Below are 15793 nucleotides of genomic sequence, written 5' to 3'. Positions count from 1 at the left end.
AGCGGCTGCTTTCGTTTCGCCCTGTCGGAGAGGGACTGCGAGAAGCGCCGTGCGTTGGTCTGGTGTACGTTTTAAAGCCCTGGAGGTCCTCAGTGTTACCTGTTTCCTTATTCTAGCTGTAACGTTTGAACTCTAGTATGTACTAAACCGGTAGGAACCAATTTAATTGCTGCATAGGATTATGCTTTGTAACATAAATTTGGACGTTTTGCTTGTTTATTATGCAAATATAGATACTGCCCTTCAAAGTAGAGCTTTGACAGATGGATGCTTTCTGTGCTTGAATGTCAGCCAGTATGCCTTTTTAGCAACGCATCCAGCCTTTGGCAACGTCTGTATATTATGAAACTAAAGTATACTAGGAAACTACCCCAAAAAATTGCATCCTGCAAATACTGCTAGTTTTTAATGTATTTTTATATATATGTATATACACATATATATTTGAAATTTCTCTCACTTATGTGTTTGATCTTTGTGACACTTCTTGTGGTTATGTAAATGAAGAGGTGTTTTTATGCAGTTCTCTGAGGATTCAGGTACTTAAAACGGAACAGGCATTACATTTCACATGAGCTGAGCACAAACCATGTTGGAAACTTGATGTCTGCATTACAGATGGGAAAGAATTTTGTAACTTGTTCCACGTTTCCGCAGAAAATTTCATATAGTATACATTAAGCTTCACTGTTTTACTGTGCGAAGTGGATTGTGTGCAAGGAACTTGTGAATTTTTTGCTCTCTGCCTCAGAAATGTCCATAGAACCTTGCCTCCCTTTCTCCTGCCCCCCTCCCACCCCATGAAAAAAGCATGACATTTGTAGGTGGTTTACAGACTAAAGAAATTCGCTCTGTAGAACAACTTTTAATGATAAACATGTCCTTTGTATCTCTAACTGACTTGTCTTCTGTAAAATAACGCTTTAGATACAGAAACTAAAAAAGCAAAAACTGAAGAAGATGGATCTGTGGAGGTAGAAGATGAAGATAAGCAGGATTCTGGAGAGAAGGAAGTGGAAGAGGAGGAAGGGGAGGAGGAAGAAGTGCCCAGTTTACCACGGGGTGTAACAGGTATCTTGTGTCCTCTTTTTCGTACGTGTGCAAAAAGCCAAGATCTAACGCTTTCTTCCAGAGCAAGTTGCAGTTTTCAGATTAGCTGTATAAGTCAGGTGTTTGAATATAGTGACATGACACTGGCAACTCCACAGCTATTACTCAGTTACTGTTCTTTGAAATTTGCATTATATACACACTCCTATTAGTCTTAAAATTACTAGTGAAAATCTGTTTTAAAACATACGTACACACATATGTTTAACTGTAGAGGAAAAAGTCAATGAAGAGCAAGATGGAGGTGTATGACGCACAAGTTTGGCAGGAGAAGCAGTGCATTCATGTTCTTTTTTAACAGCCCTGCGTAGTATTCTTAGGAACACATTAATACAGAGTATTTTGTCCATGTCTTAAGATTTTATGGTAGAAAGGAATAAGAAAAAGTCCTTTGCTTTGATTTTTTTTTCATCTAGGTCAATTTTAACTGGGTAATCTCAGAGGACAGATGGAATTGAAGAAATAAGTTTGAATATTTTTTTATTCCCCCCGTCACTTCAGGTGCTTTTGAAGACAATTCTTTTACTTCCCTGGCTGGTGTTGTCAGTGAGAATACATTGAAAGGCATAAATGACATGGGTTTTACACACATGACCGAAATTCAGCATAAAAGTATTAAGCCGCTTCTGGAAGGCAGGTAAGAAATAATGTCTTTTTAATCCCTATATTGACCCCAAATGTTGTGTAAATTTTGCTAGCAAGCTAAATACATGAAATGTGGCTTTCTGCAGCTAAACTGCTTTTTTTAAAAGATGTTCTCATATGTTTTATATATTTTGTATATAGACATTAATACAAGTTAACAAAGTATATCTGTGAACAAATACTTACAGTAATCTCATGGAAACTGCTTTGGCTTTGAAAGCAGGGAAGTCTCTTTTCACTAGTCTTGTTGTCAGTGTGTCTCAAAGACACTGTCTCACACTGTCACTAGAGACATAGTGACCAACTGCTGTGGACTGCATCTGCCACCAAGCTCTTAATACTAACTCTACTGGTTTCCTTTAAGCCATGTTATGTTTTTACATTGTCAGCGTTGTTCAGAATAGGATTGTTCTTTTCTCTGTACAATCAATTAAAGGCTTCTTTTTCTAACTTTGCTGCATACAGGGATATTTTAGCAGCTGCAAAAACAGGCAGTGGCAAAACACTTGCGTTCCTTATTCCTGCAGTAGAGCTCATCTACAAGCTAAAATTCATGCCTAGAAATGGTAAGGCTCTTCATTTCACAGTTGAATTTTACTGTGGCGCAGCCATTTAGGGACATGGCTAGGAGAGGGATTGGATGAGTTGTAACTTATTCCTGTCTGATTGATGTATTTTTTAGGAACGGGTGTTATTATTCTTTCTCCTACTCGAGAGCTTGCTATGCAAACCTACGGAGTTCTTAAAGAACTTATGAATCATCATGTTCACACCTATGGTCTGATAATGGGGGGCAGTAACAGATCAGCAGAAGCACAGAAACTTGGGAATGGAATCAACGTCATTGTAGCAACACCAGGAAGACTGCTGGATCATATGCAGGTAGATAAAATATTGATGTCTAATCTGCGTTATTAAAACTTAAAGAACTCCTGTCGCTGTCTGGCTCTGAATTTGTTAAATCTTCTAGAACACTCCAGGTTTCATGTATAAGAACTTGCAATGTTTGGTAATTGATGAGGCGGATCGTATCTTGGAGGTTGGATTTGAAGAAGAAATGAAACAGATCATAAAACTTCTACCAAGTAAGAAAAAAAAAAAAATCTGTCTTTCCTGGAAATCACTTGACTAACATTATGTCTTCTTTATGACTCAATTATTATACGAGAAGTCATTAATTTTTATACTTCTGTAAATGCACTTCAGAGTGATTGTCTTACTCTGTCCTTTTTTTCTCATAGTTAGTATATATTACTTTATTTAACATCATTTATCTGAAGGACAGCGTTTTCATATGCACTTTAGGGATATAATTCTGTTCATATAAGATCCTTTTAGTTTAATATTTACATTCTCTCATTCATCTTCCTCTGCCCGTTTATTTCCTACAATTCATTATTTCCTAATACAGCTTAAATATAAGGAAAAAGGTCTTCTGACTTGCAGTTTGAATTTTCTTCATACTTCCAAGAACAGTATCTTAAGGAAGTTTAAGTATTTACCTTAAAATTTTCTTTTCCTAATTTTTCATTTAGTTATTCCTTGTAATTGATGTATTAAACACATCCTCAGAGTCAACAAGGCTCTACATTTAACTTTCAAAATGCAGGGAAAAAACCTCCATGGAAATATATAAGAAAGTGTATAAAAAATCAGTGATAAATATTTTGAGGTTCCACATCTTAAATATTAAAATTTGGATTCTTCACGTCCTGTGAAGAATGGTAATAAACAGTGCTAAAAGTGGGAAGGGAAGGAAGAGTGGGAAAATTACATGTTCTTCATGAAGTGGAAAATGATAGATAAAAGAAATTTTTTCTGTGCATGAGTTTAATTTGGTTTTGTCCTTTAGGAAGGAAATTATATTTTAAAACAGACACTTCAAAATAGAAAAAAAAGAAAATTCAAAAATGGTGGCCCAGTTGTTCGGCAAGAACAATTGCTACTGTTCTTGCAGTTGTGAAATGGAACAAGCTAAGTCTGCATTTTCCATGTACTCCTATAACAAGAAAATGTTACAGGATCAGGATGTATATTTGAGCTGAGAGATGACAGGCAGGCAGGAGATTTCCTACACCTGCTCTAAGACCATTGAAGTCACTGAGGCTCAGTACAGACATATTGCCATGTGACTAAATAGCACGCACAAATGTGTATGTTCTAGACTGATTTTGCAAGACAAACAGTAACAATGCACTTCAGTTTTGGTAAATTTTTTCTTGCACAATCTCTAGCATAATTCTTTTTTTCTTTTTTTTTTTTAAACAAAAATTTTAATATTCATGGGAATTAAATCAGTTTATAGTTAGAATTACAAGGTCAGTATTTAAATCATTGTTTTGTGTCTAAATTAGGGTGCAAATGATTATTAACATTTTCAGAAAGAATATTGTGTTTTGATAGTTGTTAGGATTTTCGGGGTGGGGGCAGCCTAAGTAAACATCCTGTACGATCCATAATACAGCTACACCTGTCTTTGTCAGTAGCAGTATGTGAATTAGAATTTAATTGAAAAAAGTAGAAGACTTGCTCAGGTAAGTTTGCAGCTAGAGACTTTATGGACTTGCTATTTGAATTCTCCTTTAAAAAATGAGGCTGTCTTTCTAAATAAGTATTTTTTCAGAGCGCAGACAGACGATGCTTTTCTCTGCTACACAAACCAGAAAGGTTGAAGATCTGGCAAAGATCTCTCTGAAGAAAGAGCCACTATATGTTGGGGTTGATGATAACAAGGAGACGGCAACAGTAGATGGTCTTGAACAGGTAAACCACAAATGTTATTAAAAGGGGTGTGATCTGTCAACATACCAAGTCCTATGTGTTCTTAACTGGGTTGTACAAACACTGTCTTAAAGGGTGTTTACCATCCTAGTGTGCAAAAGCTATCAGTTGCCTAAAGGGCTTTATTCAGTCTGCTAACTATAGTAAGTTATATGCATCTAGTCAATGTTTGCACGACAGATGATATAAAACCTCATGCCCCTGTACTCGGCACTGGTGAGGCTGCACCTTGAATACTGTGTTCAGTTTTGGGCCCCTCACTACAAGAAGGACATGGAGGTGCTGGAGCGTGTCCAGAGAAGGGCAACGAAGCTGGTGAAGGGTCTAGAGAACAAGTCTTATGAGGAGCGGCTGAGGAAACTGGGGCTGTTTAGCCTGGAGAAGAGGAGGCTGAGGGGAAACCACATCGCGCTCTACAACTACCTGAAAGGAGGTTGTAGCGAGGTGGAGGTTGGTCTCTTCTGCCAAGTAACTAGTGATAGGACGAGAGGAAATGGCCTCAAGTTGCGCCAAGGGAAGTTTAGATTGGACATGAGGAAAAACTTCTTCACTGAAAGAGTGGTCAGGCCTTGGAACAGGCTGCCCAGGGAAGCGGTGGAGTCACCATCCCTGGAAGTATTTAAAAGACGCGTAGATGAGGCGCTTAGGGACATCGGTTAGTGGGCATGGTGGTGTTGGGTTAACGGTTGGACTTGATGATCTTAGAGGTCTTTTCCAACCTTAATGATTCTATGATTGTATGATTAAATAGTAATATAGTTACCTACACTTGTCTATTCCTATCTATATTACATACCTAAGCTCTAGTTGTCTAACTGTATTTTCCACGTTACTGACTAGAGATATATATACTTCAGATATATTTCATTGTTGCTGCTTCAGATAATAGCTAAATGGAGTTGCACAGCAGTTTCTGTGTTTGTGCAGTTGACATGATGAGTGTTGTTATAAAATTACCAGTAGCTATGTATTACCTTAAAAGAGTAAATCAGTAGCAAGAATTCCATAAAATAAAATTCTTGAAATCATAAAAAACGTTAAGAACCCTATGCAGTTTTTTCACACCTAATGTCAGTAATTCAGAATTCTTGAAGTGAATTTTTATTGTATAAACTAATTACTTTTCACTGAACTTACATTAGTTTGGAGAATTAATTAAAAATTACTTCTTCACATTTCAAGTTAGTACAATAAGTTTCTTGCCAAGTTCGTCATCTTTAGGAGTTTCATATACCAAGGTGAGCGACAGACAATAAATCGAATGGTTTGGCCCAATATAGCTGGAAGAATTAACTATTTGGCATATTTGTTTCACAACATAACACTTCCCTGATTTAATTGTATTACTGAAACAAAAGTTTGTTCCATACTACTTTATTTAACAATATTTTTTAAATTTCTAGGGGTATGTAGTGTGTCCATCTGAAAAAAGATTCCTTTTGCTCTTCACATTCCTCAAGAAGAACCGGAAGAAGAAACTAATGGTATTTTTTTCTTCATGTATGTCAGTGAAGTACCACTATGAATTACTCAATTACATTGATCTGCCTGTTTTGGCCATTCATGTAAGTATTTTCTTCATTGATGAATTAATCTGATAATACCTGTAAGTTGTTACTGACCTTGCATTTGCTTTGTTTATTTCAGTCCAGTTTCTAATAAACAGATACCCTGCTCACAAAAATGATGATGATCTTGCTTAGTCTGTAGAGGAAGGAGAGAAAGCAAGGCGATGTAATAACAACACTTCAACGTTGTTAATCTTGCTATTTTCCAAACCAGGATTGAACACTGATATTAATTTAAGCTCTGTGTGTAGAAAGCTTTCTCTTTTCTTCCAAGGGGTTGCCTTTCATAAGCACTAAAACTTAATTTGTGGAGCAAAGCCACTGTCAGAGGAATCCAAACACTCTGCTCCCTGGAGTGTTGGGTGCTTTTTCTAAGGCCAGGGTAATGTTTGGTTTTAGTATGCCAATTCTTAGCAGTATTTTAAATTTTTATCAAAACCACAAAATGCATAGTTCAGGAGAAAGAATTGACTGAAAGTTTATGAAATAGTTATAACTGACCACAAATGTCCTTTTTTATTTTGTTCTTTTGGGGATTTTTTTTCCTATCCTTTGATAGAACTGTTACAAGTTTGGTTTTGGTTTTGGTTTTTTTTTTTTTTTAAAAACCTGTAATGTATCTTAACATACTGCTAGACTTGCAAATGTCCTTTTTCTGAACTTCAGGCATTTATGCAGCCCTCCTGAAAGGAATGTTTATGCAACCAAATTTTTAATGCTTTGGAAGTTACAGTGGAACCTCTGAGAGATACCATTTCATGTAGCCCTGTGCTGTTTACTGTGGTAGCATTGTTTCTTCACTGTGAAATAGTCCTGCTTGGTCTGTCCAAGTCCATAACATGGAAAGATCCCTCAAATTATTTTATATTTTGGCAGTGATATGATATGTGAAATGGGAAATTAGATTTAAGCTTACAAGTTGGCAGATGCTTTTTTTTTTTTTTTTAGTTGATATTTCATCCTTAATGTGTTTGTTTCCTTTTAGGGCAAGCAGAAACAAACCAAACGTACTACGACATTTTTCCAGTTCTGTAATGCAGAATCTGGAATACTGTTGTGCACCGATGTAGCTGCCAGAGGATTGGATATTCCTGAAGTTGACTGGATTGTCCAGTATGACCCTCCAGATGATCCAAAAGTAAGTTAAGGAAATAGAGAAACTTCACAGCAACAAATCAAATCCTAGCTACAAATGTAGTTGCAGAGAAAAGCTGAAACTGCTGCTTGACAGAGGTCAGGATTCAGCCATGTTCATATCTAGCTGCTGATTTCTTCCACTTGCCTTCACCAGCTCCTAGGAAATGCTGCACCTAGCTGAGACCTTCATTACCTTTTTAAGAGTTGCTTTTTAAAACGTTATTCTTTATGCTGTTAAATTAATTTAAAATCTAATCAGCTAAACAACAAAACACTTCTCGGGAGGAGTATGAGTTTATATATGCATCCCTGAGTCTCCTAACAGCTTTTCCAATGGAAATTTGATTTTTATTTAAAAGTCAGTATTCTTATATAAGTAAATGTCCAGTGTAAACAAGTGAAACTCAAAAAACTCAGAATTTTTGACAAATACACAGAGCATATATACCAAAAGCAAAGTTTAATTTTCAGTTAAAGCAGGCTAAGATTTTTTTCTTCAGTCAAAGGTAAAATACTTTTAGTGAGGGGTTCTGTCTCAGCCTAATTATGCTTTGCATCCTCAGCACTTGGCTTCCCTCATCCATGTGTCAGTGCTAAGAAAAAGTCTTAAAAAATAATGCATGATGCATTACACTATATTAATGTTAAGTTTGGGTTTTTTTTGTGAAACTATTTGATTATTACATGTTTGAAAGACTGATTGGACTTGCTGTTTCTTCTTCTTTCCAAAAGGAATATATTCATCGTGTTGGTAGAACTGCCAGAGGCATAAATGGTAGAGGACACGCTCTGCTCATTTTACGACCAGAAGAACTGGGCTTTCTTCGTTACCTGAAGCAAGCCAGGGTAAACTTATGTCTAGATTTTTTTTTTTATTATTATTTTTACTGTGCAGCAGTTTTTTAAAGGCAAAAGCTGTATTGATTAATCAAACACTTAATTTTTTAAGCAAAAAACATTCTGTTGCTTAGAAAATATTTAACTGAACATCTGACTTTAAAGTCAGTAGCACAAAGGTAAATATTGAGTGTATTTATAGTTGCTTTGCAACTGTGCAACCTGTGTTATTAAAAAATAAATCAATTTCCTATGACCTCCCTGTGGAAGGCTACTGGGAGTTTGACAATCCAGAGGAAACTAAAACCTGGATGTTGCTTGTGCAGTTTTTATTTTTTCTATTCAAAGTCAATTGCATTTTGTTCGATTCTAAAAGAAGCGTAGCCTTCTTCTAAATGTAATCATTTTAACATGCTAGAACTGCAGATAGTTTCTTGGTTGCTCTCCTTATGGGCTTGTTTACAGAGTTTTGCCACTTGTAACTGAAGTGATACAGCTTCTAAAGCAAAAACTGAAGTGGTAAAAGTGTCATACTGAGCATCTTATTACTCTAGCTTAAAGGAAGTGATAATACTGGCATATTGATATAAAGGCATTTTACAGATATAGCTGTGGTATTAAAAAAAATCTCTGTTATGTAGCAGGTCTCTTTCTATTTGTTTTAGGTCTTAAACACATTCACTATTTACACAGTATAAATAATTATTGTATTTTATTTCTTTTTTTTTTTAAGGTTCCACTAAGTGAATTTGAATTTTCTTGGTCAAAAATTTCAGACATCCAGTCTCAGGTATGACATGACTTCATACTACAGCTACTCTGAATATCTGTACAATAATTTACATGGAGGATGTTAGTCTGTAATGACTGCAGTTTAAAAATACGTATGCTTGTTTGGAAAAGTTCCTGTAGATGAGTACTGTGCAGTAAATTCTCCTGCCATATTGTCCCTTAATGACAGTAAAGCGATAAAATGTTCAGAAATTAAAGATGAATTTTAATATCTAGTACTAAATTGTCATCATTATATGGCACGAATTTGGTTGTAAGAATTATTTTTTTGCATTACATCACAAAACCACAGTGATGTAAACCTGCTTGCAGCTTTTGAACAGAATGTTCTTGTCTAGCACAGCAAACAGGGTTTTGGTAGCTTTTATTGAGTAGTTACATATGTTCAGATTAATTGCGAGTAACATATGTCTTATAAGATGATTTACTTGGACTTCAGTGCGCAGAAAGAGATCCAATACGAACACTTAAAAATGTTAGTATATACTCCAGGTGTATTTTTAACTAGCTGGTGTTAATAAAGCCCAGCATCAGCTAAACCTGTTTTGTGCTCCAGTGCTACAAAATAGCCATGGAGCACAAAGTTGAATAAAATAGCATAGATAGTTCTATAGATCTGAATTTTTATTGTTGTTTGGTTCTGTGAATCATTCTTTTGATAAGAGCTCTGTAAAGCTTCTTTGCAGTAACTTAAATTTGAAATAGCAAGTACAAGAAGCAGTGAAGACAGTCCTTACAGAAAGAGGTACATAGTTAAGAATAATTAGGAAGTAATGATGTCTTATGTAACTTATTTTCGTATGCTGAATTAATGTATGTTAAACATCAAATGAGACACTTGGATCTAAAGAGTATTGGGAACTTAGCCTGCAACAAATAAAATGTCTCAGTCTACACTAGTGCATCTGCATTTTTGTCTTAGAATTAATACTGCTTATTTTACAATGCATTTGCACCATAATAGATAATACTATGTATAGAATTACATGGTATGGTACAGTATAGATGTCTGACTTAAAAGTATACTATCATTGTCCATTAATTCTCAGTACACATAGTTTCATGGTGTGGCTGCAGTTGTATACCCCTTCTTGATTAACTTGTTTGGGACAACCCAATTTAATATTTCTGTAAATTTTCATATTGCTGAGGCTTTGCCTGTAATTCAGCTTCAGGATTTTTTGTCCCTCTATTTGATTATAAAAGCACTCTGATATATGTATGTGCACTCTACAGTCACAGGGCAATTTTGCTGAAGAGAATAGTGAGTGTCACTGCAACTCACACAATAAACAATTTGCTTGAATATAATTTATACACTTGTTACAGCTATAATTGGATATGTTGTTTGGCTTTGTTTTTTCTTCCCCTCACCAGCTGGAGAAACTGATTGAGAAGAACTACTTCCTTCACAAGTCCGCCCAGGAAGCATACAAAGCTTACATCAGAGCTTATGACTCCCATTCTCTGAAGCAGATCTATAATGTCAATAACTTGGATCTTCCCAAAGTCAGCCTTTCATTTGGTTTTAAAGTTCCTCCGTTTGTTGACCTCAGTATCCTTTTACTGCAGTGTTTCAAAGCTGAATTTCTGCTTTATACATGTCAAATGCAACTTAGTGAAGTTCCTATGCCACTTTAAATTCTGATTTTTTTTTTTTTTTTTTTAATTTTTGCTATTAATCACATAAATGCATCATGCTCCAACAATGGTTTATCAAAGAAAATGTTAAATTGCAATTTTTGCAGTTTTAATATTTGCTTACAAACTCTATGTTTTAGTGCATGTACGTGCTTCAGTTGCTTCAGGGTAGCAGATACTGGAATATTGCATACATGTTCTAGAGTATTGTTCTCCTCCATGCAGAATTATTTTCATTGAAAGGTACATGCTTAAGTTTAATAATCATGGAATATTGAAATAGAGGGGCAAGAGCATGAAATAGAAGACTATATCTAGATTACTGTCAAACCTGCCAGTGGATGGAATTTGAAGCAGTAGTACTTTGTCCAACTTAGTTGGACAACTGGAGGAATAAAAGCGTTATTTAGAACCACAGGCACAAAGTTCTCGTTTTGTCTGTAGTTAGGCAGCTCAACTTTTTGTATAATGCTGTTATTTTTTTCTCACATTAATAACTCTTACAATACCTAAAAAAAAGCATTTCCAATTATTCCTTTTTAAGTTCTTTAACCAATAAAATTTCAGATGTGAACAGCAACCATGGCAGAAGACTACAGAAAAGAGGTGGAGGTGGTGGATTTGGTTACCAGAAATCGAAGAACGTCCACAAAGCTAAAATCTTCAAACACATTAGCAAGAAATCAGACAGTCGGCAGTTTTCTCGTTAATCATACATTCATTAAAATGGCTTGTGGCATTGGAGTAGAGGACCTTGATCAAAACCATCTGACAGTTACTTCCAATTTAAACTGCTCTATTCACATTTTTAGAGGTCTTTATGATTTTGTTTCTGGGAACATCTTTTATCTTTCAGTTCATGAAGACTCTTTGGAAGGGAGACTAAAGATAGAAAGGGAGAATATGGCCAGCTAATTTTGCCATGCTTGTTGTAAGGAAGAAGATAGTTCAATATAATTATCTTAAGTCAATACTACAGAGTTTTTTATGAAAGAAAGAAAAAATACTTTCAGGTTTTGTAGAGAAATTTGCTTTACACTTACCATTTTTTCTATGCACACCTCTGAAAATTGTTGGAGTAAACGCAAGGACAGATTACAGTGTGAAATTGAAAAAAAATTTTGCTCACAGGAATCATAGCAAGGGTGTTTAGTGCTATAGAACTCTGCTTTGTCCATCAAATATGCTGAGAATATAGGAAGATTTCTTTAGAACAGAACATACTGATCAGTAATTAAGGCTGTATGAGCTTGTGATTAATTTCAGTCATGGTATTTGTATAGCAGGTACAGTGTCCAAGATAAAAAAAAAAATTCTCTTATACCACATCTGGGACATGTTTAATGCTGTTTCTTTTAATGTTGTGATAAAATGGTAACATTCTAGTGAAATGTTTGGTTTTCCTTCATGTTCTCTTTAAATCTGAATTTATCCATCTGGTAATGTCTAATGTAGTCTCCTATGAATATGCAAAGAAATTAAGAAAAGCAGATTACATAAATTGAAGCAATCAGCCCAGATAATGTTTTTTAAAATGCTCCGAAACCTTGATGCAGTGAGAATTTTTTGCAGTTGTAATTTACAAAAGTGAATTGCTTTTTAGTCTTAGTTTATCATAACAGTGATAGGCAGAGTCAAAAATACTACCACAGATTTGACTCAGTAGGGGAAAAAGTGAAATGGCGTATAAATATACTAGAAGGATTTTTGAGGGAAAAATGTAAAAGACTGAAATGGAAGAGGGTGGAATGCACATTGCAAACAGAACAAACATGGAGACTAAGTAAAAAAAGAATACCCAAGTTGGGTAAAAGTAGAGTAATTATCATATGTCTTATTTTCATATTTCTACCATTATAGAAGTAGATAACTATTCTTACAAGGCTACAACGGTAGTGGGCAATAGTATTTCAAAAATGTACATCCGTCAATGCAGGGAAAGACTAAAATGTCACAGAATCCAGAAATCTGGGGCCCGTGTGATTGCATCTAAAATGTAACCCAGGACCAATTATGAATACATGGACTGTTATTCCTTAGGTCTTTTGAAGTAGAATGTCAGATTTAAAACTATGATATGTGCATTGAAGTATTGCAGAAAAACATTGGCAAACTTTCTTTTCACCCTTAGAGAAACGAGATCATTTTTTGGGGAAAACAGTATGACCATTCTGTTGCTAGTGCTTCCACCATTCAGAACTGAGAGTGGTGCCTTTTTTTCTCTTTTTTGTGAAACAGCTGACTTTAGCCCTAATGGACTTTCAAGACTTTTAATTAACATTGGTCAGATACTAAGAACTTCGAATATGTCAAAATTTAAGTAAATTAATTTAGTTACTAGGATTTGAATGTTTCATGCTTCCAGGGTTGCAATGAAAAGGCAAAATCTGCTCTGAAGGGTAAGCAATACTAGGTACATGATGCCTGGCTCATTGAGTTCTAATCTTTGATTCTGGGTTTGCTTACATATTTATAAAAGATGTTAAAATAGTTCTGTCTGTTTATTAGTAACACGTTCTCAAAGAATTATCTTTGAGATCTACAGCATCATACAGTTGAAGGGTTCTGTCTACACCTGCAAGCTGTGCAGTAACAGTATAGAAATTAACTTAAATTATAGTGAAATTGACTGAGGGACTCATTAGAGGAACTGCAAAATTAGTTACTTGGGAAGAGATGTAAGCAAAGCTGCAATAAACCACCGAAAAGATCAGAGTTATGTGGGCAGAAGCAGCGTGAATGAAGTAGTGTGGAATATTCATTTGGAACAGGAAAAAAGCTGAGATGATGGGCACAGTCAGTGACCACCTGTCTGACCATGTGCTGCATAGCCAGAACTGGTTGGGCTTAAAAGCGCATCAGAATTCTTGCCACTTCTCTATGTAGGCAAAAATCTGCTTCACAGAGAACTGCTTTTTTCTGTCAGTCGTCATTCTGCTTTCCCAGCAGCTAGAAACCTCCAGCTCCACCTGATTTTTTCTTTGGAAGAGTTGAGGCACTGTCAATTCTAAAGTCTAACATGAGGACAACAGAAAAATAGGGGTTTGGCATGAGTCTGCACAACTCCTCCCTGGTTTTTTTTGGTTTGCATTTTCTTCTATACCCTAATACAAAGAAATCTTTGAAATAATCTCATCTAGGAGCTGAAAAGACTGGATGGTATTGCTCTAGAGTAGTACTAGCTTACCATAAAAAAAAAAAAAGTTAACACTGTTACTTAAACATTATAGATGTATAATGGCTGCACAGTCTGAAGTAACTACATAGTCTGCTATTTCACACTGTAATTTCCCAATTAAGCAGAAGGGAAATTCCTGAGCTGAGACTAAGTGGGTATTGAAAGTGGGGCTTCAGCTTCCTGTCTTGTGCAGATGCAGTTACCTTTCTCTTTGTTCATGGAATCATTAATGAAAAATAGTTTCTGGTAAAATATCTGTGTGTATCAGGCAGCAGCTATTCTACTATGGTATTGCAAGAAGTTTAAAAGATTGTCAAACTGATTGGAAATCTAACGTTTCCTTTGCAACTTACCCTGTTATCAATCTTGTGAGCAGTTAATAGACCTCAGCCATCAGACTCTCAAGGCTTGTCTCATAACAGTGACTGATAGGTTGGGGACTAATATTGTGTGCCTTGAGAAATTGCCTTCTTTCTCTGAGAACCTTGACAAAGAAATTGGACTCTTTAAACCACTTAAGGGGATGATCAAAACTGTCCTGCTTGAACTGGAAGATTTTTTTGACAGTTCTTGGAACAGGCCCATAAAGGAGAATTCCATTGCCGAGCTACTGCTCATAATCATGAAAAATCTTGTCATGATAGGAGTTTCATATGCCATAACGCTGCCGAGTTATACACAAGCACAAGACTAGTCAGAAAGTGTTGCCATCAAATTTTTCAGGGTGAATGTCACAGGTAGAGGGTACATTTATTGACAGTGTAGAGCAAGAATACTTGAGAACTGGATAAGATATTATCTACTTAGGTCTGCTATAAATAAGTATATATTTTGGCAGTAATTAGCCTTTTTGTTTCATGTATGAGTTGATAACTCAATTTAAGTAAACTACCAAAGCTTTAGATACTCTAATTATTTGCTTTCAAGCCGGTAATCTAAGGCTCAGGGGAAGCAAGCTCTCACAGGAAGGGTAAAAAGGACTATGTGATGTAAAAAAAAAAAAAACACGACATTTGAATAGAGGTCTCCCAATTCCTTCCCACTGTGAAGGAAGGCAGGGTACTGACAGGATACAGCACAGGTCTGCGATTTATGTTTTTAGTTCTACCACTGTCCTGTTTAGGAGATAGTTGTCCAGTTACTTCAACCCCCCAAAACTTACAAGAGATTTTACAGAGATCTAAAAACCTAACAACTAGAAAAGAGCCGGTTACTAGCCCTTAAAAGGTGAGTTGTTTGGTTGTTGGTTTGGTTTGGTTTTTTTCCTTCAAACTAAAATAACAATGCTGAAAGAAGCCTAGAATCAACTAGCTAGGCTTGCAGAATAAAATCTGTCTCTGCTCTTGACTTTTGCTCTACTAGCTTGATTTCCTCAGGATTTTAGCTGCTTGGCTTGACAAGAGAATTCATGCAATTGTTTCCAATGCTTTTTTTTTTTTTTTCTCTGGATTTATAGAAGGTGTTGAGCCATGACAGTAGGAACCCAGCCGCTTGAACTGGAATGCTCTTTGCTTCTAAAAAATTTGCTGGCTTGCATCAAAGTCATAAATACTATAATGTTGCTTGTGTCAAATCTCTTTATTGCACAGCCACGTGGGGAAGAGATTACCTTTTTTTTCTCCTCTTAGCCACCATGATAAACACTTGATACAGAGTTGTAAGAAGAGGTAGAGGAAGGATGCCATTAAGAGAATGGAAGACAAATGGAAAATCGGGGTGCTGTCTGGACACACATTCACTTTGTTAATCAGTGTCATCCAGCTTAAGAACTGCATTCACCTTTCAAAAAAAATCTGAGCGTACTCTATGATAGCAGTCCAACTTCCTAAACACTTTTGTAAGCTACAACACCAAAAAACATAACTGTCCACTATTTTTCCCTTGGTCAGAATGAAAAAAAAGAAAATCATAGACCCTGCAAAATCTTGTATAACAGCTCCAAAACTTCTTCAAAGTGCTTCTCTCTATTTTGGCTGTCATCTGATGACACGTAGCTGTGCAGGGCTTTCTGGGCTCCTTTGTGAGTGGTTGCAATCCCCTATGAATGTTGAGAATCACAGGAATATTAAATGTGTTACTCTGCGTAACTAAAACTAGATGTTCA

At 35.9% G+C, this 15793-nt stretch overlaps 1 protein-coding gene across 1 annotated transcript; it reads left to right on the top strand.

The window, feature by feature from the left end:
* Window positions 1-927: 927 nt before the first annotated feature.
* DDX18 (DEAD (Asp-Glu-Ala-Asp) box polypeptide 18) lies at window positions 928-11221 on the top strand (the record flags this gene model as incomplete). The annotated part of the gene is made up of 12 exons (XM_009572208.1): window positions 928-1071; window positions 1612-1747; window positions 2221-2321; window positions 2438-2637; window positions 2726-2840; window positions 4379-4518; window positions 5940-6101; window positions 7090-7242; window positions 7974-8087; window positions 8812-8868; window positions 10248-10425; window positions 11079-11221. Coding segments are annotated over 12 exons (1643 nt in total), but the record flags the coding sequence as incomplete, so codon positions are not given.
* Between the last annotated feature and the right edge of the window lie 4572 nt (window positions 11222-15793).

This window comes from Fulmarus glacialis, unplaced genomic scaffold, assembly GCF_000690835.1.
Source record: "Fulmarus glacialis isolate BGI_N327 unplaced genomic scaffold, ASM69083v1 scaffold32822, whole genome shotgun sequence".
Lineage (NCBI taxonomy): Eukaryota > Metazoa > Chordata > Aves > Procellariiformes > Procellariidae > Fulmarus > Fulmarus glacialis.
This window is presented reverse-complemented; position numbering and strand designations above follow the sequence as displayed.